This window comes from Triturus cristatus, chromosome 2_2 (assembly GCF_964204655.1).
Source record: "Triturus cristatus chromosome 2_2, aTriCri1.1, whole genome shotgun sequence".
Lineage (NCBI taxonomy): Eukaryota > Metazoa > Chordata > Amphibia > Caudata > Salamandridae > Triturus > Triturus cristatus.
In genome coordinates this window covers 1,251,259,998-1,251,286,074 of record NC_140582.1, presented here as the reverse complement: position 1 = coordinate 1,251,286,074, position 26,077 = coordinate 1,251,259,998, and the positions used below count along the sequence as shown (strand labels likewise).

Sequence of the window (26,077 nt, the reverse complement as noted above, 5' to 3'; positions counted from 1 at the left end):
CCGACCACCTCTCAGTCTCCCGACCACTTCCGTCACCAAACATGCCTGCTCAGAACCATGAACTGTAAACAAAATATCAGACCGGACAACTCAGTGCAGTAACCTCATAAATACATTGTGACCATATGGAATAACACAAAAAGACCTGCACAGTGCTCAAAGCTGCACTCAGACCAAAAATTCGTGAAGTGCACGATTGTCTCAACCTAAAACTTATTTTGACTTGTACTTACATTGTTTGTCTATGTACATACTTAGATAGCATTGCGCGACCTCCTGTGATGTGTCTGTAAAACATACTTTTTGTCTTGAATCTTTGTCCTGAACTTTGACCTTCTGTGCTGAATATTCGTCCTGAATTGGCACCGATGCCAGCTGGTCACCCTACTGGTGAATGCAGCTCGTGTTATGAAAGTGACGAAGGCAGTCAACCGGAACTCCAGTATTTACTGAACGACAGGTAACCCGCCCCAGTCAAAAATGGCGACTCGGTAAAGACAAACAGCCCCCTCTCCCTACACCTCAAGGCCCCGCCAGAGTCGGCTGTAGGTGTTTGACAACTTTCGGTGAAACGGGGCGTCTTTAGAGGGCTGGGGGCGTGGCCCGTCCTTAGGTACCGTAAGCTAGGCGCTCACTAGTCTCTGCCTATAGGGTGTTGGGGCTCCTTGAAAGACTGGAAGAAAAATAAATAGTTCATCGGATATCCGACTTTACGACCCGGGACCTATGTATGCGCAGGAAAAGTATTTATCCGAAAGAAACAAAAAGGCCCTCAAAGTGGTGGCACTTCTCTAGCCCAGGCCGGCCTGGCAGAGCCTCGACTGCTGTGAACGGAGCAGCGTCACTAGGCGCGGCCCGAGGAGGTGCTGAAGAAAGTGGGGCGAGGGAGCGCTAGAAATGGAAGTACGCACCCCAGGGCGGTTTCTGCTGAGAAGTGTGCTCAGGCCATGGTAAATGTACAGAGTCCCGGCAGAGGTACGGCGAGGGACGAAGGAAAGGCGTAGAGTATATGTTCTGGGCGCAAGAGAAACACATGATTTATCTGGAGCGAGTAAAAGGTCTCCCAAAGGCCTTCTCCTGCCCAGGCCGGCCTGGAGCCTCGCATAGCTGCGGGAAAGGGAGCGGCCCTAGGAGATGCCGTAGATTAGAAATTGGGGGTCACCTAGCGCTGAAGTGCAGCAGACGCAGCGGTTTAAGAAATACCTCCGATACCTGTGCCCTTATAGTGACCTGCGGCCGGCTCTCCGAATCCTCGGGAGGAAATACCGCCATCTACGACACTGCTCCCGCCCCACCCCCCCCCCCCCCCCACGGGGACAGGGTGATAATCACCTCGGAGAGCACCCCAAACTCTCCCGTCTTCCGATCCCCAAACCGGCTGCTTCGGGGGCCGACTATGGGCTCCTCAGTGGGCGGCTGGAGCTTCACCGTGGCTGCGGACAGCGGCCGCATCACTTTGGAGGGCACTGCCACCGTCCAGGGCACTGCCCCGGGCACTGGCAGTGCACCCGCGGGGGTCCGGTCCTCCTCCAAGTGCCCTGCCGCCTCTTCGTACACTGCCTTGGGGCCTCCGGCTGTAGACAGGGAGAGGGCCACCTCGGAGGGCTGTTCCATCTTCGGATAAACTTCTGGCAGGTAGATGCACCACGTCTGTCTCCGAGGCAATGGGATTTGTAGCACGCCAGCTCTGCCTTATAAAGCCAGGACCGCACCCCTTTCTTAGACCCCGCCGGCCGCCGCCTTATTTTGTCAAAGTTACCCATTAATGCCAACTCCATGTCAACATTTTAAAGCAGGACCGAGCCCCACAGCAGAAAATCCCGCAACATGGCCGCCATTCATAAACGTCAATCGGGTAATTAACAACACCTTTGTTCAAAAGCAAACCCGCGCAGCAGGATTTGGCGCTGAGTGTTTCTTCCCTCTCTCTCTCCCTACCCACAGGCCTCTTGAACAAGGAGATCAGGTGAGGGAGCAACGCCGGGACACCACCGCCTTTCTCCGAGGCACAGCGAAAATGCCTCGGAGAAAGGGAGCCTCATTTTCGGATCTGGGGGCGTGTTTTGCTGTTGTCTCCTCCCTGAGACTTCTCGCAAAAAACACGCCCCCCCCCCATCCGAAAAAGACGGGGCTTCAACGGAGTGACTGGACCTCTTCTCCAGTGGCTGGCCAGCATTTAAGAGGCCAGCCAATGGAGAACAGGAGCGAAGAGGGGCGGGTGCAAGCCCCTCTTCTCAATGACATTAAATCTCCGGACTTCCGGTCTGCCGACCGGATGGTCCCGAGACCTAAAAAGCTGCACAACCACGAAGAGTGAAGGGCGAAGGGCAAAGTGCCCACTGCATGCATACAATCAATGGCAGACGCAGCATAGAGAACACACGCAGTTCAGTGTTGGGGCTCAATTAAAAGAAAATGTAAAGCATGTAATCCGCACTGCATTCACCTTTGTCACAGATAAGCCCGCCAGGCTGCCCAGCCCTGCTGGCAATGATGAACACATGCTGTCAAACCCTAAAGAAAGTTCCACAAAGCGCATTTACTGTTTGTGGTGCAGCGTGCCTCATTGTTTTGCTAGTGGACGCTGTGGGAGAACGCGCTGTGCATGCAAAACATTAATAAAAGAGGTGATTAAACTTGCAGCCAAGGTCCTTCCTCCTACATATGTGCCCCAATGTTTACCAACAAGTTGCTGAAGGGGAACGGTGAACGTCACAGGAGGAGCTACTAGAGTTGTGAATTACAATGTTTTTTATTTATTTATTGTTTTTGCAGTAGCGTGATCATATTTGCATGGTGCTATTGCCATTCATATGCCCAATAAAACGCAGATTGGGATAATTATATGGATCTACAGCCAGTGACGTGCAGCTTTACTGATTTGTCTGAGAATAGGCATTTTAAAGAAAATATTGTTAAAGATAGCACTTAACGAGAGACGAACATCGCAAACGTGGTTAGTTGATAGCGCGTCTCAAGCACGGGAAAGTGCGCTGAAATAGCCCTAAGCATTTCTCCAACGAGTTCCAGATGCGAGGCCAATGTAGTTAAATCCCTGTACTGTACGTCTAGGGTAACTACTTTCTTGAGGACCAAGACTACTGACAATGTTCTGAAATGCAGAAGACGTCTTCGGGGATTCAGATTTCTACTATTATTTTCCTTATGAAAGTGAAATTTCTATGCTTTTAAATAGAAAAATACAGTACCTTAATATTTCCTCTTGAAAGCGATATGTTTTCAATTATCGCGCCTGTGTCTGGGCATGATAATTGAAAACATATTGGCTTTGGTGCGCGTAACAGACACCAATAGGCCATGGGCGAAGCAATGCGCCTGCCTTTGGCCTACTGCGTGCTCTGTTAAAAAAAAAACACGCACACAAAGCCCAACAGCGGAACCCAAAAGGAAAAGCACGCCCGTGTGCGATTCCAGGGTCCGTTTCTAAACCCCCTACAAAAGGGCTCGCCTGCGCGAGCAGTTCTGCACACTGCATCGCAAGGGGCGAGCCCTAAAAAGGGGCAAAACCTGTGGGCATTAACCTTGAAACACTCAATCATACAGGAACCCTGGCAAAAAGGCCTTTATCAAACTGACAATGCTCAGAAACAAAATGTTTTCTCTCAAAAACTATTTTAGGAAACCTATTCAGACCCTTGCCATATCCAGGGCCCTCTTCTAAAATGCTCTTCCTACTAGACTTCAAGCCAAGTGACTGTGGTGCATCACCCTGTACACCAAAATAATATTCCATTCATTTGTATCAAAAGAATCATGTGCAAAGAAAATTGACAAGCATGTGCAAACCCAACAGGTCTTGCTAGGCCAATGTCTTTTAGCCATGTTGTATAGCAGTGTGGCCGCTGCTCAATGTAAGGAAAGGCCTTTTGTATGAATACCTTCAAAGTTTCAGGCGATGCTGCTGACTTTTCGACTCAGTGTACCGAGGTATGCTAACCAGGTCTCAGTGCCAGTATTCAAACCCTTACAAAATGTATGTTGAATTGCCTACCAGTTGTCGGCATAAGCTGATTTACTTATAAGTCTCTAGTATGTGGCACCTTGGGTATCCAGGGCATGTAAGAGTGCCCCCCAGGGCTGCAGCACTGGTTGTGCCACCCTGTGACCAAGGCACAAAACGATTCCCAGACTGCAGCCTGGAAGAGCAGTTTTAAACTGCTCGTTCAACTTTGCCATTTAAACAAATGCAAATCCCTCGCTTCCCTTCACGATACATGCAAGGCTCCATTAAGGAAGCCTGTGGAGTCCTGAGGGAGGGAGCGATCCATTACTAAATAGGACACACACTTTTTATGTCATGACAGCAAAACTTCCAAATTGTCCCTTTTCCTGTGTAAAAGTTAGTAGCCCCATTGGCTAACACAAAGTTACCGGCTGACCACTCGGCCTGGCTAACTTCTGAATGGCAACAATAAAATGGATACTTCAATTTATCAAATTAATTGTAGCATTAAACCAGACTTGATGCCCAAGTTGAATTTCATTTCACTTTTATGGAAAAGCAACATTTACAAAGTTGCCACTCTATAGTCCAGTTTGTCCAGAGGCCTCACATAGTTGCTGGCCCCAGACAGCCGTCTGTCCTCCTGGGGAGTAATATGAATGACTCCCAGGTTCAGGAACAATAGTTGCCTGCTACAGAAGGTGGTACATCTCCCTTGCAGGAAGCCCCCAGGGTGTTGACCCAAAAGGTGTGCTTCAAAGGCGAAGCCGCCTTTGGTGGGCAAATGACGATCACACTCCTGAAGGTTTGCCCCTTTGCTCGGGTAGACAGGCTGGTGGCAAGAACAGAGAGGGGAGGCCAGTGCCCAAACCGGTTTTACAGTGGACATGTAGCCCATAGGTAGCTACACCTCTAGAGTGAGCTACCAAGATCCTAACATCCAAGGAAGGACTCTGACCTCTGGGGAGTGGAATGAATAGTGCACTCTGGGATTGTTAGATGCCACCCAGAGCCGGATGTCGTCACGGGGCAGAAGGGATCCTAGTAGCCCATTGGCTAGGGACTGCATTATACCCGCTGGCACTTTCTGGGCAAAAACATGGCACCCCTAGAACCTTGAACTTCCGATCACACTGGAACCGTAGAAAGGACCAAAGAAGAACTGCCCTGCTGACCCCTGGACCTGGCATGATAGGGTGCACTGTCTGCTGGACAGTACCTGCCACACCTTGGCTTAGCAAAGAGAGGACTATGTCTGTGGCTCCTGGCTGGAGGAAAAGTCGCTCCCAAGCCCCAGACCTAAAAAATAACAACGGATCAGTCAGCTCACCCCCTGGAACAGCACCAGGGTCATCGAAGCTGAAGAAGCCCCACCTGGCAGCCACATGCCTGGAATCTATTGCAACCACCGCTGGACACCCCGATGGAACGATCCTTGGCGACCAAAGGTTGAACCTGAGTCTGCCGGACATGGAAGTGTTGTCTGAATCTGGCTTGGTCACCCCCAAATGGACTCAAGCCTCCGCCAAAGGATACCGCTAGACCAGCTGTGTATGGAGACCATACCTCTGGTTGCAATCTCTGTACATCGACGGAGTACCGACGGAGAGAGCGGGGCTCCCTTCCCTGAGTTGTAACCAGGTTGAGGTGGGCTCACTTGTCCCACAGATTGGACAAGTTCCAGCGAGATTGTATCCGCTAAAGCATTAACTGGTTTGGTCTTTTTTTCAAACTTTATTTGCACGTGTGTAACACTTTCTAGCAGCAGCTTTGTTTTTTGGTCCTGATGAAAGCCACACATACTTTTGAGATGGTCATTGGCTGAAACATGTTGACCCTTGTCATCTAGCAGTTTTCAATAGTAACTGCTTTGCACTGTTTTTTATCTCTGGCAGGGCTAATGAGTCAATAAAAATCATTTTTTCAATAGCGCTAGCCAGTTTTAGCTCACACTTCACACACTTTTGAATTTCTTTGCGCTGCGCCCTCTTCTCACATTAGTGCTCATCTTTGGGATCTGAGTATCCTAAAATCTTAAACAAAAACATCCCTGAGCTCCCACTTCTCAGTGCGGTGGTTGTAGTCCTCAGTGGGACTAGGTTTTCCCACTGAGAGGAGAAAGCCTAAATGATGAAGCATGTCACCTTCGGGTGAGTGAGGGCATTCATCCTTAAAGGGATTCCTTTCTGATTTGTGCACTGTCATTTTAGACACAGCTTGACTATAGTATCTCTCCTTTCATGCTCTAGTTCTAAAGTTGCTCAGACCCGAGAGTTTATGTTTGTGTGTTGCATATTACGTATTAGGGGAATGAAACTTCTCGCAGGTCTTTAAATCTGTTCCCTGGGACCCCCCTTATCCATTTTGTGTGTTATACAATATGGAGACCAATAGCCCAGCAGCAGCTGACCTAATGGCTTAAAGAGGACTTCAAGGGACCCCGAGCTATATGGTTAAAGTCACCCCACCTGATCCATTGACCAGGGAGACCGCAAGGACACCCCCGTCGACCGCACATCATGCTCAGCATCCTACATCCCCAGCATCAGGACCACTCCATTGAAGTCTACGGCGGCCTTCATGTAAAGTGTGGAACTGGACTTGAGACTGCTTTGGTGATCAGGTAACTGTCCAAATACTCCTCAGTGGCCCTCCTAACCTTCTCCCCATCAGATTTTGTTGCCGCAGGAGTAGCCAAACAACTCTTTCAAACTTTGCAAAAGTTTCTAAACTTCACGTTTACCAATGCTTGTTTGTGCTTTGGACTAAAAAGCTGAAATTAACGCTTTACTTTAGAATACATAGCTCAGGATCCCTCCGGGGGATTTTTCTCATCTTGAGGTCTAGAAATTCATAAAAAGATAGTCTATTTTTATAAATTTGTGATTATTCCTTTCGTGTTGTGTATTTTTGATCTTGTTGTTTAGTGCTTCTAAATGCTTTACACTAGCTCCTTTGTTTAAGTCTTGCTGCTCATAGCCACAACTACCCAGTGTTGAGCTAAATGTTTTACAAAGGAGCCTAACTAAACCCAAGACAGTTTTGTGAGTGTATTACACAGTAAGGTCATTCAACCATAACAAAATAAACCGCAATCCAGCAGGACTAAAAGTGGAGTAGAGTAGACTGGAATAGAGTATTGTCGATTGAAATAGAGTGGTGTAGAATGGAGTGGCATAGACTGGAGCAGAGGGGAGTAGAGCGGTGCACAGGGGATTTGGTGTAGTGTCGCAATGTGGAGTGGTGTAGAGGGGCGTAGAGTGGTGTGGCATAGAGTGACAGTTGCATACAGTAGAGTGGCATACAGTAAAATGACAGTCGAGTGGAGTTACGTGTCGAGTAGAGTGGTGCAAGTAGAGTGGCCCAGATGGAGTTGGGTGCAGGCCTAAAAAAAAAAAAATCAGTAAAATGTTACTAGACCTACAAGTCTAGTAACGTCAACAATCTACTCGACCTAACTGTAATGTACTTAACACATCGACTGGTCTCAAACTGTTTGATCCTAGGCAAATATTTTATTTTCTAGACCTGCCTTATTCTTCATTATTACATATAGGAGTACCTTCAAATATGAGAGTTCAGCATTTCTGCTGTACAAAAAAACTTTTTTTGTATTTAAAAGACTAAACGTTTGCTCCATGTACAGTAAGAATCAATGCCACATATTTGGGTACACAGGACCCCCGACTTGCCTCTTAGTTCACTAATAGCATTGTCATCAGGGCGGGTGAAGAAATATTTTTCAGGTCAAGTTTAAAAACTTACTTTTAATAAATAGATTACTAAAGCATGATTTGGTAATGCACTGCCATTTACAGACAGCACATTTTCCACTGAAATGGCCACAAACCTTCCCCGTAACATGCAGTTTTACTGATATAACCATATAGCATACAAACAAATTGTGGTTTCAGCAAAAATACTTATGTACAAATCACCCAGTAAAACGTTTTCGATTTGTTTTAGCTAATAAAAATATTTTTTACCCACACAAATACTAAATTTTTCTTTCATACCTACTGAAATATATTTTGTGATGTTTATACAGTTTACGTACAAGCTTATTTCAATGTTAGAAAAAAAGCCTGACATCTTACAGCCTGTCATTTCACGTGCTTTGCACAGCACAATTGTCACACAGTTCATGTTACAAAATCCTCCAACTTCAGTCAAAGAAAGAAAAGTAAATGTAGGAAAGCAAACTGACTTTTGACCTCTGTCTCTAAATGCAGAACAAATGTGACAAGATAAAAACAAGATTTAAAGGCAACTTTAGTGCTCATTCACTATGTGAGTGAAAACAGATGTTATTTGTCAGCTTGCCAGAACGGGCAAGTAGGCGCTAAAAATGGTTCGCCTTGATGAAATCTGACTTGCGGCAGTGCGAGTAGATATCTCGAGGCCTAGGATGGTGGGAGTGGCGTAGTTTAGAGTGTTGTAGGATGAAGTGCCGTGGCGTAGGGTGGCGTACAGGTGGGTGGCAGAGAGCAGACTGGAGTGGCAGAGAGAGGAGAGGTGTGGAGTGGCCAAGAGAGGAATGGAATGTAGTACAGTAGGGTGGAGTGGCGTAGTATAGAGTGATGTAAAGCAGAGTAGAGCTGTTTGGAGTAGATGAAAATGGTGTGGTGGAGTAGAGTACAGAAGAGGATCGCAGAAAAGAGGGGTGCAGAAAAAAGGGCCACAGAATAGAGTGATGTAAAGGAGAGCTGCGCAGCGTAGATCAGAGTGGCATAGAGTGGAGTGATGTAGAATGTGTTTTAGACCAGAAGGGGCTAGTGGGCAAGGGAGCAAAATATATCATACTATTTGGAGATAAAAGAGATGGAGCCAGGAGGTGGGAGTAAAAGAGATACAACTGTCAGCAAACAGACAATTAAATTGAATAAATCTGTGCTTGGTCCATGCTCCACAGAAAGAAAAGGAAGAGATACCCTGACCAAAGTATTATGGAAAAATACAGTCATCAATCTGCCTAAATTTCCTCTTCGCAATACAAACTGCAACAGACTTGCGTGCAATGGCTTTGCCACCAAACAACAGAAAGTAATTTGTTTAAGACTTTCTGCAGGACATTGAGAGAGCATATCTAGCATATATAGTGGCAAAATTCATCTGCCACTACACCAACTCAAGACAAATCAGGAGATGCTTGCTGCATGTAGTAAACATAGAAAATACCAAAATAGACAGCCTGAGGCAGCTGGGAGTTAGGAGAGGTCCTCACCTTCTGAAGAGGCTGTCTGGCAGAGCACAGCTCACCAGAAACACATGCACACCGATGAATACTCTGAGAACCAGGAGGCAGAGCCCGACCGGACAGTAGAGTAAGAGGAGCAGCAGCAGAAATCCATCATTGGGTAACCTGAAGAAAAATACCAAATGGCATTCAATCTTTCCTTGGTGCAATACTGCTTTTAAACCAAAGTTCTCTTACACAAAATCCTTGCTGTATTCTACCATCACTCTAACTGCATCTTAGCTTTTGACCATGTACAGTATTCCTCTATTTTTCGGATAGTTTTGCAGTGCATAAATACCACAGCCATGCATATATACACACACACACACACACACACACACACGTATATTGCTTCCTAACTCTCACCTAGTTATCAGTCAATCTTTGCTTGTCCCATTACTTCTCCAATAACAAGCTGTCCGTTTTCAGGTTCTCTCCAAGTCCTTTGATATCTAGTTTCCACCTATTCCTTATTTTGTATCTCCAATATGTTGTTCTGGTTATGCATGATAATACTTCTTGCAATCCACCCTCCTTTCTTAGTTTCTTCCTATAAAATCACTCTGAATTACCCTGTTGGCCTTTCTCCCTGTCAATCTCGCAACATTGCATATATCGCAGCTGTCTTTGCCACACAGTTCTGGTCCCAAGTCACCCATTCGATATATAACATACCATCCTACAGCCCCTGCCCTTCCCTTCACCCAGTGAAACCCAGAACTCGCTACCTGTGGCAGGACCTCTCTGACCTGGTGCCTCACAGCACTGGCTCTGTCCTGCTGATTCATGGCATACAGGTCAAAATATGGTGGCAGGGTTTTCTCCTATCTCGCCTCACACTGTCCATCTGTGCATGCTGCAGCTTTTCTGTTTTTAAAAAACATCTCAAAACCTAGCTATAATTAACTGTTCACCTGCCTACCAGTTAGAACACCAAAATGTACCCCTGGAGCAGAGTAGTGCGATATATCAAGTACTATTAACATAACGGCACTCCTTTAACCAACTACCTTCAAGCACCTATCTACTTTGCAAGCTCACAGCACTCCTCTGCCCTTCTGCCTCCATGCACCCTTCTACGCTGCTGCCTCCAAGCACCTCTGTACCCTGGGGCCCCCTGCACCAATCTACCCTGCTGCACCACTCTACCCTGCTGTCTCCCGGCACCCATCTACCCTGCAGCACCCCCCAGCGACCCTCTACCCTGAGCCCCCCCCAGCGCCCCTCTACCCTGGGGACCCCCCCCCCATGCCCCTCTACCCTGGGGGCGCCCCCTCTACCCTGGGGACCCCCCCAGCGCCCCCTCTACCCTGGGGACCCCCCCAGCACCCCCCCTACCCTGGGGACCCCCCCCAGCGCCCCCTCTACCCTGGGGACCCCCCAGTGCCCCCTCTACCCTGATGCACAGATCTACCCTGCTGCCTCCCAGAACCCCTGCCTGCCAACACCCCCTTCAGTGCAGCCCCATCACCCGCTACCCCCCTCTACGAGGCGCCCCCCCAGCCCTCCTCTACCCCGCGGCATCTCAGTGTCCCCCCCTCCACATCGGGGCATCCCAGCGCACCCCCTCTGCTACATCGGGGCATCCCAGCCCGCCCCCTGCTACATCGGGGCATCCCAGCCCGCCCCCCGCCTACATCGGGGCATCCCAGCCCGCCCCCCTCTACACAGGGGCATCCCAGCCCGCCCCCCTCTACACAGGGGCATCCCAGCCCGCCCCCCTCTACACAGGGGCATCCCAGCCCGCCCCCCTCTACACAGGGGCATCCCAGCCCGCCCCCCTCTACACAGGGGCATCCCAGCCCGCCCCCCCTTCTACACAGGGGCATCCCAGCCCGCCCCCCCTTCTACACAGGGGCATCCCAGCCCGCCCCCCCTTCTACACAGGGGCATCCCAGCCCGCCCCCCCTTCTACACAGGGGCATCCCAGCCCGCCCCCCCCTTCTACACAGGGGCATCCCAGCCCGCCCCCCCCTTCTACACAGGGGCATCCCAGCCCGCCCCCCCCTTCTACACAGGGGCATCCCAGCCCGCCCCCCCCCCTTCTACACAGGGGCATCCCAGCCCGCCCCCCCCCTTCTACACAGGGGCATCCCAGCGCGCGCCCCCCCTTCTACACAGGGGCATCCCAGCGCGCGCCCCCCCCCTCTACACAGGGGCATCCCAGCGCGCGCCCCCCCCCTCTACACTGGGGCATCCCAGCGCGCGCCCCCCCCCTCTACACTGGGGCATCCCAGCGCGCGCCCCCCCCCTCTACACTGGGGCATCCCAGCGCCCCGCCCCCCTCTACACAGGGGCATCCCAGCGCCCCGCCCCCCTCTACACAGGGGCATCCCAGCCCGCCGCCCCCCTCTACACAGGGGCATCCCAGCCCCCCGCCCCCCTCTACACAGGGGCATCCCAGCCCGCCCCCCTCTACACAGGGGCATCCCAGCCCGCCCCCCTCTACACAGGGGCATCCCAGCCCGCCCCCCTCTACACAGGGGCATCCCAGCCCGCCCCCCTCTACACAGGGGCATCCCAGCCCGCCCCCCTCTACACAGGGGCATCCCAGCCCGCCCCCCTCTACACAGGGGCATCCCAGCCCGCCCCCCTCTACACAGGGGCATCCCAGCCCGCCCCCCTCTACACAGGGGCATCCCAGCCCGCCCCCCTCTACACAGGGGCATCCCAGCCCGCCCCCCTCTACACAGGGGCATCCCAGCCCGCCCCCCTCTACACAGGGGCATCCCAGCCCGCCCCCCTCTACACAGGGGCATCCCAGCCCGCCCCCCTCTACACAGGGGCATCCCAGCCCGCCCCCCCCTTCTACACAGGGGCATCCCAGCCCGCCCCCCCCTTCTACACAGGGGCATCCCAGCCCGCCCCCCCTTCTACACAGGGGCATCCCAGCCCGCCCCCCCCTTCTACACAGGGGCATCCCAGCCCGCCCCCCCCTTCTACACAGGGGCATCCCAGCGCCATCCCCCTAACCCAAGGGCATACCAGCGCCCCCGCACCCTCTACACCAGGGCATCCCAGCGCCCCCCCACACTCTACACCAGGGCATCCCAGCGCACCCCCCACCCTCTACACCAGGGCATCCCAGCGCACCCCCCCCTCTACACCGGGGCTTCCCAGCAGCGCCCCCTCTACACCGGGGCCTCCCAGCACCCCTCTACCCCGGGGCCTCCCAGCACCCCTCTACCCCGGGGCCTCCCAGCCCCCCTCTAACCCTGCTGCCTCCCAGCCCCCCCTCTAACCCTGCTGCCTCCCAGCCCCCCCTCTAACCCTGCTGCCTCCCAGCCCCCCCTCTAACCCTGCTGCCTCCCAGCCCCCCCTCTAACCCTGCTGCCTCCCAGCCCCCCCTCTAACCCTGCTGCCTCCCAGCCCCCCCTCTAACCCTGCTGCCTCCCAGCCCCCCTCTAACCCTGCTGCCTCCCAGCCCCCCTCTAACCCTGCTGCCTCCCAGCCCCCCTCTAACCCTGCTGCCTCCCAGCCCCCCTCTAACCCTGCTGCCTCCCAGCCCCCCTCTAACCCTGCTGCCTCCCAGCCCCCCTCTACCCTGCTGCCTCCCAGCACCTCTGCTCCCACCACACCTCTATCCTGGGGCACCCCTCTACCCTGCGGCCTCCCAGCAGCCTAAACCCCCTACACTGCAGCCCCCCTCTACCTGGTCTCCCCCCCCCCCAAGGCCCCCATATATTGCGAAGCCCCCCCCCTTCCCCAGGGCATCCCAGCGCCCCTCTACCCTGCTGCCTCCCTCCAGCCCCCCTCTACCCTGCTGCCTCCCTCCAGCCCCCCTCTACCCTGCTGCCTCCCAACCGCCCCCCTCTACCCTGCTGCCTCCCAACAGCCCCCCTCTACCCTGCTGCCTCCCACCAGCCCCCCTCTACCCTGCGGCCTCCCACCAGCCCCCCTCTACCCTGCTGCCTCCCACCAGCCCCCCTCTACCCTGCTGCCTCCCACCAGCCCCCCTCTACCCTGCTGCCTCCCAACATCCCCCCTCTACCCTGCTGCCTCCCACCAGCCCCCCTCTACCCCGCTGCCTCCCACCAGCCCCCCTCTACCCTGCTGCCTCCCACCAGCCCCCCTCTACCCTACTGCCTCCGAGCGCCCCTCTACCATGCTGCCTCCCAGCGCTCTTCTTCCCGGGGGCATCCCAAGTGCCCTCTACCCTGATGCCTCAGCACCCATCGACTGCTGCCTCCCAGACCTCCGTCTACCCTGCTTCCTCCCAGACCTCCGTCTACCCTGCTTCCTCCCAGACCTCCGTCTACCCTGCTTCCTCCCAGACCCCCGTCTACCCTGCTTCCTCCCAGACCCCCGTCTACCCTGCTTCCTCCCAGACCCCCGTCTACCCAGCTGCCTCACAGCACCCCTCTACCCAGCTGCCTCACAGCACCCCTCTACCCTGCTGCCTCACAGCACCCCTCTACCCTGCTGCCTCCCAACCCCCCCACCCTGCTGCCTCCCGTCACTGCCTACCCTGCTGCCTCCCAGTCCCCCCCTACCCTGCTGCCACCCAGTCCCCCCTACCCTGCTGCCTCCCAGTCCCCCCCTACCCTGCTGCCTCCCAGTCCCCCCCTACCCTGCTGCCTCCCAGTCCCCTTCTACCCTGCTGCCTCCCAGTCCCCTTCTACCCTGCTGCCTCCCAGTCCCCTTCTACCCTGCTGCCTCCCAGTCCCCTTCTACCCTGCTGCCTCCCAGTCCCCCTCTACCCTGCTGCCTCCCAGTCCCCCTCTACCCTGCTGCCTCCCAGTCCCCCTCTACCCCGCTGCCTTCCAGTCCCCCTCTACCCCGCTGCCTCCCAGTCCCCCTCTACCCCGCTGCCTCCCAGTCCCCCTCTACCCCGCTGCCTCCCAGTCCCCCTCTACCCCGCTGCCTCCCACCAGCCCCCCTCTACCCTGCTGCCTCCCACCAGCCCCCCTCTACCCTGCTACCTCCCACCAGTCCCCCTCTACCCTGCTACCTCCCACCAGTCCCCCTCTACCCTGCTACCTCCCACCAGTCCCCCTCTACCCTGCTGCCTCCCAGCCCCCCTCTACCCTGCTGCCTCCCAGCCCCCCTCTACCCTGCTGCCTCCCAGCCCCCCTCTACCCTGCTGCCTCCCAGCCCCCCTCTACCCTGCTGCCTCCCAGTCCCCCTCTACCCTGCTGCCTCCCAGTCCCCCTCTACCCTGCTGCCTCCCAGTCCCCCTCTACCCTGGGGCACCCCTCTAACCTGCTGCCTCCCAACACCCCTCTACCCTGATGCCTGCCAGCCCCCCTCTACCCTACCCTGCTGCCTCCCAGCACCCCTCTACCCTACTGCCTCCCAGCACCCCTCTACCCTGCTACCTCCCAGCAACCCTCTACTTCCCAGCACCCCCCTACCCTACCTCCCATCACCTGTCACGGTCACACAGCGGAAAAGGAGCCTCCCTCGCCTGCTTCACCGCTTTTATGCAAAGAAAACCCGGGTCAGAAGAGATCGGCGCGTAGAGAACTACATTTCCCAGAAACCCCTGGGTCGCCAGGTGAAGAACCGGCATATGTCCGTTCTTCGCTTCTATAAAGCACCTCCTCCTGGAAGAGGAGGCGCTTGACAATATCGCCAGTTCGGACCTTTGCTCGAGGGCGGATGGCGTTTCCCCGCCGGATCTGTTCATTGTATGCTGATCTCGGACTTTGGCTGCGCGGATCCCAGGCACCGAAAACACAGCAGCAGGAAGAGGGCGCAATATGGTGCTTATGGATTCAGCTGCATTCCCGTCCATATCCCCATGAGTCACGGCGCTGGAATCACATGTATTTAGGCCAATACGAAAGAGAGAGAGGGAGAGAGACGCCAGAACCGCGCCTCCCTCATTTCGAGACTTGTGCTTGTTTCCATATCAAACGTGTGGAACAACCGACGCCTCCTTTGGGTTTGTTAATACTCTCACTGTGAAGGAACAGTGAGATTCTGAAGTGACTCCTTTCCTGGTGAATAAACCAATTGGGTCAAATCGCTGTGGACTAAAACAGCGTTGTGGATTCACCTCAGGCGACAGGCTGGTTGTTTCCTATCTGTTTGTGGACAAGATTCATTTTAGTGACTGATATCTGGGTCGCAAAGAACCTTCTCAGACCTGCTATATCCCGTTTCCATGGTATGGTGGAGCACTTCTTTCTGGCTGCCTCGTAGATTCATTTCTGTTTGGACCAAGTGCTCACCACCATCTTTGTGCTAATGCTGATGAAATAATTGTGAGTAGGTATAGCCCTGGTGATCTCCTGTGCACGTCTGGTCCATTTCGTTCCTGCTTTAACCCCTCTCTTTTCTCTTTTTTATAGTATTCCCCGGGGGAGTGTATTGACTACTTCCTTCCAAAACCCTAGAAGCAGGCATAGGGGTACGAGGAACATTCAAACCAGCAGTATTTATTTATTCCCACTTCCCTGGGGTGCTCCCTTGCACAGTAGTGTTTTGTATACTCTGTGGGAGCTTGTGCTCAGGGGAGGTGGGGGGGCTCCTCATCGGTCATCGTCCCCGCTGGCCGGTACACAAGGACATCACCCCTCTATCCCGGGGTACCTCTCTACCCTGCTGCCTCTCAGCACCCATCTACCCTGCTGCCCCAAAGCGCCCCTTTACCCTGGGGCATCCCTATTCTCTGGGGCACCCCTCTACCCAGCTGCCTCCCACCTTCTGGCTCTACCCTGCGGCCTCCCAGCTCCCCTCTACCCTGCGGCCTCCCAGCAACCCTCTACCCTGGGGCTCCCCTCTACCCTGCTGACTCCCAGCACCCCTCTACCCTGTTGCCTCCCAGCCCACTGCTACCCTGCTGCATCCCAGCCCCCCTCTACCCTGCTGCCTCCCAGCCCTCCTGTACCCTGGGCACCCCCTCTACCCTGCTGCTTCACAGCACCCCTCTACCCTGCTGCCTCCTAGTGCTGGAGCGGGTATTACAAAAAATGTGTATACCCACCCCATTTTGCATGTTTATTAATTAGATAGATTAATTAATCATAATCGAATTAATGGATTGAAGTGGAATTAACTAATCAGCCCATAGTGATCTCAAAAAAGCTCTTCAGGCATGCCCGAGGAATAAAGGCTTGGTGTCACAGCTCAGAAGAGTTTACAAAAAAACGTTACAAGACAGGAAAGAAGAAATTAAACATAATGCCTGGGTCGAACTTATGGATAAAGCTACCCTAAAAGATAGTGCAAAATTTTGGTCAATAATAAATACACCACTCTTTACTAACGCTAAAAATAGTGTGCTGGAAACCAATATCGCAGAGGCGGACTGGCTGAGCCATTTTGAAATTATATATGGTAGTCACCTTGAATTAGAAACCTTCACGGGACTAGCCCCTGAATCCATCCCTGCGCCAGTTAGGTTCCACATAGGAGAGGTCACAAAAGCGATTGAAGACTCTGCAGGAAGAAAGGCCCCTGGACCAGATGGAGTCCCTACTGACATGTATAAAGCCAACCCTCTGTTCTGGGCCAATATACTGACAAATGTATTTAACCACTCAGCTTGCATTGGTTTCCCTAAATCGTGGTCCCGGTCGGTCATAATACCGATTTTTAAGAAGGGTCAAAGGGCAGACCCCAGATGTTACAGGCCCATATCCCTGCTGGATTCCTCTATAAAAATCCTGGGGAAAGTCATCCTAGCTAGGATAACCCGGTGGGCCTCTGACAATAATATTCTGTCAGATGCCCAATACGGTTTTCGAGCTGGGCGGAGCACGGAGGACCAATGTTTGAATCTTCTTCTAATAACAGCCAAATACACCAAGGCGACCAGGGGCTCCATTTATCTGGGTTTTATGGATTTGTCCACAGCTTTTGACCTTGTCAATAGGTCTAAGCTGTGGACAATGCTCCTGGAAATGGGGCTTGATGTATCCCTCGTGCACTTCCTCGCCGAGCTCCATAAAGACCTGAACGCTTGTATTAGGGTGACGACCGAGGGGAAATGCACGTCCAGCTTTAAGTCTAGTAGAGGGGTACGACAGGGATGCATATTAGCCCCCATGTTGTTCACATTATATATAAATGCCCTGGAACAAAATTTGCTGGCAGCAACGCCGGACATTCCGCGCATGGGAGGTACTCCGATCCCGGTCCTCCTGTACGCAGATGACGCCGTTCTCCTGGCCAGGACCCCTCTGGCCCTGCAAAGATTGTTGGTCGCGTTTGGAGTCTTCATGTAAAGTCTGGTCCTGGTAGTTAACAACAGCAAATCCCATGTAATGTCGCTGGGCCCAACAAAGAATAATGTTAAGCCCTTTTTCTGTGGGGGAGAAGAAATTTCGAGAGTGAAGGCATTCACCTATTTGGGAGTAGTCTTCGATGACAAAAGCTCGTGGTCCCCTCAGTTGTCACTAAAGGTTAATTCCGCGAGAAATTCCTCTGCGGCAGTTCTTGGTTTTGCAAAAAGACTGGGTGGAAAACCGGTCGAGGCTATATTAACCATTTACAAAGCAAAAACCATCTCTATTGTAAGGTATGGGGCATCTATTTGGGGCTACATCAAACATGATGTGATCCAGACGGAGGAAAATAAATTTTTGCGCTCTTTTCTTGGCCTTCCACACTCAAATGCTTCCTATTCAGCCCATATGGAACTTGGGATTGGATACATAGCAGACAATTACATTAGCACCTTTACTGCTTTGGATTAAAACATGGTTAAACCCGAATCTCATCCTTAACCACAAAATCTTGTTGGACTGTATGAGAATAGACAACAGGAACAAAATTCAGTGGTTGGCTAACATTGAGATGTTAGCTGCATACCTGGGGAGACCAGATATTTTCTCCAACCCAGAATCCCTATGTAAGGCTGACTTAGAGTGGGTAACATCTAACTTTATTAAATTAAAGGAGGCCGAGCGGGAGGAAGTTGAGCTATGTAAATCTTCGGTTAGGGGGCACGTTTTGTTAACTCAGTCTTCAGGGATGTCCCTATACCTGTCAACAGTCTCCAATCCCTTCCACAGATGGTTATTGACCAAACTGCGGTTTAACCAAATACATATGGTCCTCTGGGATGTGGAGGGCTGGAGTAGACCGGAAGATGTTGCACCTTGTAAGTGTGATGATTTCTCCCTTCAAGACACCATGCATTTTGTATTTTTTTGTTCATTTTTTAAACAGGCTAGGAAAAAGTTTATTATTCCATTGATGAAAAATATGAATTTTGTTCAGTGTAAGCCAGCCTTAATGTTTTTAGCTCTATTAGAATGTCCATTTACCATGTTCTGTGTTGCCAGCTTTTTAGCAGCGTCTGTTAGAGAGAAGAGAGTCAGACTAAAAACGGTTCAAGATACTGACCCCCCCCCTAGCTACTGATAAATGAATTTTCATTAACTGATTAAACTGGTCATGGTCGACTATAAATTGTTTTAATGTTATTGGAATAGTTTTTATCTGTATATTTGCTATTATTAAGATTTTTAATACTTTGTACTTGTATAGCTTACTTTTATGATTTTAATTAATCGAATAAAGTGGTTTTGACTTGACTTGAACTAATCAGCCTTATTAATGATTGAAACACACGTGGGATTGCTTTGCATGACTATTACATCGTAAACTAAAATATGTACGCATACTAATCAGACAATTAGAATATTGCATGAAATATGTCGCTTTTGTGATGTATTTGTGATTTGTGCTTTATTTTGTAAGTATAAACCGCTTGAGTGAAGTTTAATGCTAGATAAATACATACACATATGGGTATTAGTGAGGGAATAACATTTATTTAGTCATTTTTATGTATTAATTACGCTTTGTGTTTCATTTGCTTAAGTTGACCATTTGGGCCTATCGTATAATGGCTGCCTTTGGTGCCTAACTCGACTGCCGACGCTGAACAAGGCTTTGGGTGAAGTGCGCCTGCTACAGTGGCCTAGTCATGACCCTAACCAGACTGTACCCTTCAAGGTTGCCCTGGGACACAAGCCAGCTTTTCTGAATGAACAATAATGTGCTTCTAAAAACCGGAACAATCAAGAATAATGACCTCAGAGACTATTTTGGTGGGAAGCCTGTCAGACGATTTCAATTGACCAATCAGAACATTTGAAGACCCGTTTTCGATACAAATTGTCAATGATTTTTACTATAAATTATGGTAGAATAGAGAGGTAGGAGGCGGGTTAGTTTCTGTCCTTCTCGATTTCCTGTCGTTATGCTGACGGAGAGGACGGTGACACTGCAGGACAGCTGTTTGCCTGAATCTTTGATGAACTGAATTAATGCCCAAATTCCTGATGAACTGAACTTACTAAATTTGATGGGCATAGATTTGCGAGACTGACAGATTTGACATAGAGGACGACATTTAGCCAGAATAGGTAAATATGAATGGCAGCTTGATCAAATGAATGATTTGCAATATTAATATAAAATTGAAATTGAATATCTACAGAAATGAGTTGGGTTGTTTATTCATTGAAATGTGTTAACGAAAAGGTTAATTAGGGAATTAGAAATTTGGGCTAAACCAGCAACTAACTGATCCATCCCGATTTATGAGAGGAATACTAAATGTGAAGTTTAGGGCCTAATGGGCAACAAAGGTGGTGTAGATTTGTCGCTCATTAGGGTAGAAATGGTATTTCTTTCTCATACCAGCGTTTGGAAGATAATCGCCTCCTAAGAAACACTGATTAATGGTGAGTGAATGTTGGCGTTATGGGCCCCACCAGCGAATGTATGGATACTGTGTGTATGTGAGATCTTTGGTCTGTGACGGAGGGAGGGATTTTGCACTCCACGCTGGAGCAGTTTTTCTGGTAGCAGGATGATCGTTGTTATTGTTTTGGTTTAGTGATTATTGCTTGTACATTGCTTATTGATTGGTATTGATTTATGTACTAACACTATGTTGAGTTACGTTGAGTTATATGTTGTATGCACGACTTCTGGGATGTAGGAAGTCGGAAGTTTGTGTCAAGAATTCCTGTCATACAAGGGAAACACGCCCTTATGTAAACAGGAGAGCTGTTACATAACTCAAGGGAAACACGCCCTTATGTAAACAGGAGAGCTGTTACATAACTCAAGGGAAACACGCCCTTATGTAAACAGGGGAGCTGTTACATAACTCTAGGGAAACACGCCCTTATGTAAACAGGAGAGCTGTTACATAACTCAAGGAAAACACGCCCTATAAAGGGAGGAACCGGGAGGTACAAGGCTGTCGGATATTGTGTTTACACCGACGTACCTGCTTCGTGAAGAGCAGTGTTCCGGAGTGGTGCTCCAGTAAGGCAAGAACGGAGGTAGGTCGAGTCGTTACTCCCTGGGCCGTGTCTTGCCCCATCGTCACCTGTGAAGGACCCGGAAGCTCTACCGGTCAACCATTGAGCTTCGCTTTTTGACTCGGCTGAGTCCAAGCGCAGTGGCGCTTTTGCTGGTTGGAGTCGTAACTCCCAGCCCGACCAGAGACACAGGACTGCCAGCTGTAACGCACACCAGGAGGTGTTTGCCGCGTTACAGACTCGGAAGTCCACAGGATCGATCGAGCGGCTGCTCTCGGTTCAGTCTTCTTGCTTGTGATTGGGGTATCGGTGACGCATCACCAGGAGGTGACTCCGCGTCCCGGTGCAGTCTGAGGAAGAGGTTGAGCGGCTGCTCCCTTCAGGTAGAGACCCCGGCTGGGTGTTTCCCTGACTCCTCGATTCTCCCCAACACTCTTCGTGCCCCTCACAGCCTACCGATTGGCATTGTCGGCCATTTCATTTCTGCCCTCTGTTGGCATACGCCGGGATCGGCGTATATGCAGAGGACGGTTAGGACCATCCGTGCTGTGGGCTGGTAACGTACTTAGCCTGGAGGATTCCAGTGACTATAACTTTTGTTTGTTCTTTGTATTTTATTTGCCTTCATTAAAAGAACTAACCCTTCACAAGTGGTTGCGTCCTCCTTGTCGTGTCTGTTAAACGATCCTGAGACGTTCAGGGCGTTACAAAATATCCGACCTTAATAACACTAACTGTCTCCCGGTCGATAACAGACATGGCAACACTTGATGATGTGCTGGCTGCTTTAGCGGCCATGCAAGTTGAAGTGGCTGCCTCTAGGCAAGAAACAGCCGATGTAAAAGCCAGACTGGATGCTATCCAAATGGACCCGCTCACGCCCAGCACCTCCCTCACGAACCAGACCCCTGCGGTAGTAGTGGAAATGCCGGTAGCCATCCCCTTGGCAACACCAGAGAGGTACAGTGGGGATCCTAACACAGTGCAGGTATTCCTCACACAAGTGGCGCTACATTTATCGTGCAAACCAAAGGCGTTCCCCACGAGTCAGGCTCGTGTGGCTTTCCTTATATCCTATTTGGCTGGAAACGCGGCACAATGGGCCGTACCTCTGGTGAGCAGGGACGACCCCCTCTTATGTGATTGGGGTGCTTTTCGCGAGGAATTCCTGAAGGTATTCGACAGAAGGGCTGACTCGTACACGGCGGACCGTGAAATGCTTGAGTTGAGACAGGGATCCAACGACCTGGTGCAGTATCTCAACGCGTTCCGAAGGCTGGTTGCGGAAACCAAGTGGCCTGTTGCTAAACAGACGGCGCTCTTCCATCAAGGGCTGTGCGATGAGCTCAAGGACGCCGTGGCTCATATTGACCCTCAACCCAAGACATGTGAGGGCCTTATCAACCTGGTATTACGGCTGGAACATAGGCTAAGTGAAAGAAAGGGGGATCATGGGAGAAAAGGAAAATCCCTTCCATCCTATGTGACGGTGGGAAGTCCTGAAACTTCCACCGCATCCAAGGGAGAACCCATGGACATCAGCGCAATACGAGCGAGCCTCACAGCCAAGGAGAAAGAGTCACGCCGTAAACAAGGATTGTGCCTATATTGTGGCAAAAAAGGCCACTACGTACGTGAATGCCCTGCCAAACCGAAGACGTCACGTTATCGGGCCAACCGGTCGGTAACAGCCGTGGTGGACATACCGGCGGAAAACTAGAGGACTCCAAGACCAGAGAAGGGGCATCTCGGAGTCACTCATCCATCCCTTCACTTTCCAACTCGGTCACTAAGGGACAACGACACCTGTTTATCACGGTGCACGTGGGAGTGCATGACCAGTGGATACCCGTTGTGGCCATGGTGGATTCAGGGGCCACTGGCATGTTTATGGACCACAACGAGGCATGCAGGCTAGGGCTAGTGCTTCTTCCCAAAGCAGTACCCGAAGACGTCTATGCGGTAGACGGAAGGCGATTGGTGACGGGGCCCATCGGACAGCACACGGGGGTCCTTCCGATGAGATATGGGAGGAACCATTTGGAACAAATCGATTTTAACATCATCCGAGCGCCCCAATATGGCGTCATATTGGGATTGCCGTGGCTACAGAAACACAACCCCTTTGTGGATTGGCCAACACATCGCATCGAACTGACGTCACCGTCTTGCATCCTGCATTGTGGAATAGGAACGGAATCCCTTGACGCAGATGAGAGCGGGAGTCAGACGGTGGTTACAGCGGCAGAAAAAGATGTGGCTCTCCCCCAGGCTTATCACAGTTTTGAGGATGTATTTGATGAGGTGAAGGCGGAAGTGCTACCACCACATAGACAGTTTGACTGCCAGATCGACCTGGTGCCAGGGGCCAGCGTTCCCAGCGGCAGGCTGTATGCCCTGACGGAGCCTGAAAACGTGCATCTCCGGGGGTACCTGGATAAACTCCTCAAGCTAGGATTCATCCGCCCGTCCAAGTCTCCGGCCGCCTCGCCACTCTTCTTCATCCCGAAGGCTAATGGGGAGCTGAGAGCCTGTGTGGACTTTAGGGCATTGAATGCGATAACCATAAAAAATCGGTACCCCTTGCCTCTCATCAGTGTACTTCTGGAACAGGTCAAGAAAGCTCGTATCTACACCAAGTTGGATTTGAAAGGGGCATACCATCTGGTGCGCATGAGGGACGGAGACGAGTGGAAGACCGCCTTTAAGACCAGGTTCGGCCTTTTTGAGTACCTCGTCATGCCGTTCGGTCTGTGCAACGCCCCGGCAGCCTTTCAGTACTTTTTGAATGAGGTATTCAGAGAGGAGTTGGATATCTACGTGGTCGTATATATCGACGACATCCTCATCTATTCGTCCAGTGTGGAGGAGCACGTACACCACGTCAAAGCTGTGCTCCAAAAGCTGAGGGAAAACATGCTGTTTTGTAAACTCAGCAAGTGTGACTTCCACGTCACATCCGTGGAATTCCTCGGAGTGATGCTGAGTCCAGAGGGACAGGAGATGGCAGAACGAAAGATCAAGGCGGTGAAAGAATGGCCGGTGCCCCAAAGCGTGAAGGACGTCCAAAGTTTCATTGGCTTCGCCAACTTTTACAGGCGGTTTATAGATGGATTTTCAGGAGTGGTGGCCCCAATCACACAGCTACTGAGGAAGTCCAAGGAGTTTGTCTGGTCCCCTGAAGCGAACAAAGCCTTTGAGGCCCTGAAAAGCGCCTTTGGTAAGGCGCCGGTGTTGGCTCACCCCGATCCGGATCTCCCCTACGTGGTGGAAGCGGACGCGTCGGATGTGGCGCTGGGGGCTATCTTGTCCCAACGCAACCACGACACAGGGGTGCTTCATCCCGTTGCGTACATGTCCCGCAAACTCAACGACGCCGAACGCAACTACCATATTGCGGAGAAGGAGCTTCTCGCAATCAAGGACGCCTTCACCGAATGGAGGCATTGGTTGATGGGGGCAAGACATGTGGTATCGGTGTACACGGACCATCGGAACCTACAGTTCATGACGGCCACTAGACACCTTTCTCCCAGGCAGCTGCGGTGGATGATCTTCTTTGCGGGGTTCAACTTCCGCATCACATATCGGCCGGGGACGGAAAACCGGAAGGCGGACGCCCTGTCCCGTCAATCTGCAGTTAAGGAACCATTGCCTGCAACCGAGCGTTCCATCATTTCCCCGAGGATGGTATTGGGGGTTATCCAACCGGATACTTTCCTGAGGGGAATAAAGAGAGGGATCAGGTCATTCGCATGGCGGAGGTGGCTCCTCAGTCACAGAGAATGGCAGCTGAAGGACGGGATACCCCTGAAGGGCAGGTGCCTATTGATACCCACGCCTAGGCTAAGGAAACAAGCGTTCATCTGGTGCCATGACTCTCCATGCGCAGGTCATTTGGGCTTTGAAAAAACGGTGGCTAGCATGGGACGGCATTTCTGGTGGCCAACCATGAGAGTGGATGTCAGGAGGTGGGGACAGGAGTGTCCTACGTGTGCTACCATGAAGGCCGACCATGGCCGAACCCAAGGGCTCTTACATCCACTTCCGACCCCGGATAGACCATGGGATAGCATATCACTGGACTTCGTGGTGGGCCTACCGGTAGACCAGGGGATGACGGCAATACTGGTGGTGGTGGATTACTTGACGAAAATGGGGCACTTCATCCCCTGCAAGAGAGTCCCTACGGCCGGGGAATTGGCGTCACTACTCCTAAAGAATGTGGTACGACTGCATGGATTACCTGGGGTGATCGTGTCGGACCGGGGGTCGCAGTTTACTGCGCAATTCTGGAAGACTTGGTGCACTGCGCTGCATGTTAAGACCGCCCTGTCCACCAGCTACCACCCTCAAACGGACGGCCAAACCGAGCGCCTGAACCAAACGCTCAAACAGTATCTGCGATGTTTTGTGGACCAGGGCAGGGAAGAATGGGTCGACTTGCTATGGGTTGCAGAGATAGCCTATAACAACGCCACTCACAGCTCCACACAGTCATCTCCGTTCTATAGCAACTATGGCCAACATCCCAGGTTCTTGCCATTTCTACATCCGTTCAGAGAGGACAGGATTCCCGCCACAGCGGACAGGGTGGCACACATAAAAGACACGTTGATGCGCTCAAGGGCTGTCCTAATAGAGGCCAAGAGAAGATACAAGGCTGCGGCAGATAGGAAGAGAAGGCCCGGGCCACTGTACCGCACTGGAGACTACGTCTGGATATCCACAAGAAACATGAGGTTTCGAAAGAACAGTGTGTTCCATCCCAAGTACATGGGCCCCTATCGAATTACCAAGTGTATGGGTCCCGTGAACGTGAAGGTGTGCTTGCCCCAGTCATTGCGGATACACCCTGTCTTTCATGTATCATTGCTCAAACCAGCACCCTCCAAGCCGTCTGGGACACCTAGGCCGGTATGCGTGGAGTCGGAGGTGGAGTACGAAGTGTCGGGCATACGGGCGTCCAAATGGCGCAGGGGGAAGCTGTGGTACCTGGTTGCGTGGAAAGGCTATGGCCCGGAGGAGCATTCATGGGAACCGGCTGAAGGGGTTCATGCTCCGCGCTTGGTCTCCTTGTTCCATCGGCGTTTTCCTGCCAGCGCTGGACCCGTGGGGAGCCGCTGAGAGGGAGGATGTACTGTCAAGAATTCCTGTCATACAAGGGAAACACGCCCTTATGTAAACAGGAGAGCTGTTACATAACTCAAGGGAAACACGCCCTTATGTAAACAGGAGAGCTGTTACATAACTCAAGGGAAACACGCCCTTATGTAAACAGGGGAGCTGTTACATAACTCAAGGGAAACACGCCCTTATGTAAACAGGAGAGCTGTTACATAACTCAAGGAAAACACGCCCTATAAAGGGAGGAACCGGGAGGTACAAGGCTGTCGGATATTGTGTTTACACCGACGTACCTGCTTCGTGAAGAGCAGTGTTCCGGAGTGGTGCTCCAGTAAGGCAAGAACGGAGGTAGGTCGAGTCGTTACTCCCTGGGCCGTGTCTTGCCCCATCGTCACCTGTGAAGGACCCGGAAGCTCTACCGGTCAACCATTGAGCTTCGCTTTTTGACTCGGCTGAGTCCAAGCGCAGTGGCGCTTTTGCTGGTTGGAGTCGTAACTCCCAGCCCGACCAGAG

The 26,077-nt window shown here is 51.9% G+C and overlaps 1 protein-coding gene across 10 annotated transcripts in view; it reads right to left on the bottom strand.

The window, feature by feature from the left end:
• The window catches only part of AUP1 (AUP1 lipid droplet regulating VLDL assembly factor), a 154,793-nt gene that overhangs the window by 115,106 nt on the left and 13,610 nt on the right, over positions 1–26,077 (bottom strand). For 8 of the 10 annotated variants that reach the window (XR_014978265.1, XR_014978266.1, XM_085642966.1 and 5 more), the window contains exon 2: positions 9,189–9,326. Coding sequence is in view for 6 of the 10 variants with exons in the window: in XM_085642966.1 (XP_085499092.1) it covers positions 9,189–9,326 (138 nt within the window). In the remaining 4 variants the exon portion in view is untranslated. Of the gene's footprint in view, positions 1–1,332; positions 1,452–1,869; positions 2,023–9,188; positions 9,327–26,077 lie in introns of those variants that run through there. The other 2 variants (XM_085642970.1, XM_085642971.1) reach the window with 2 other exon arrangements.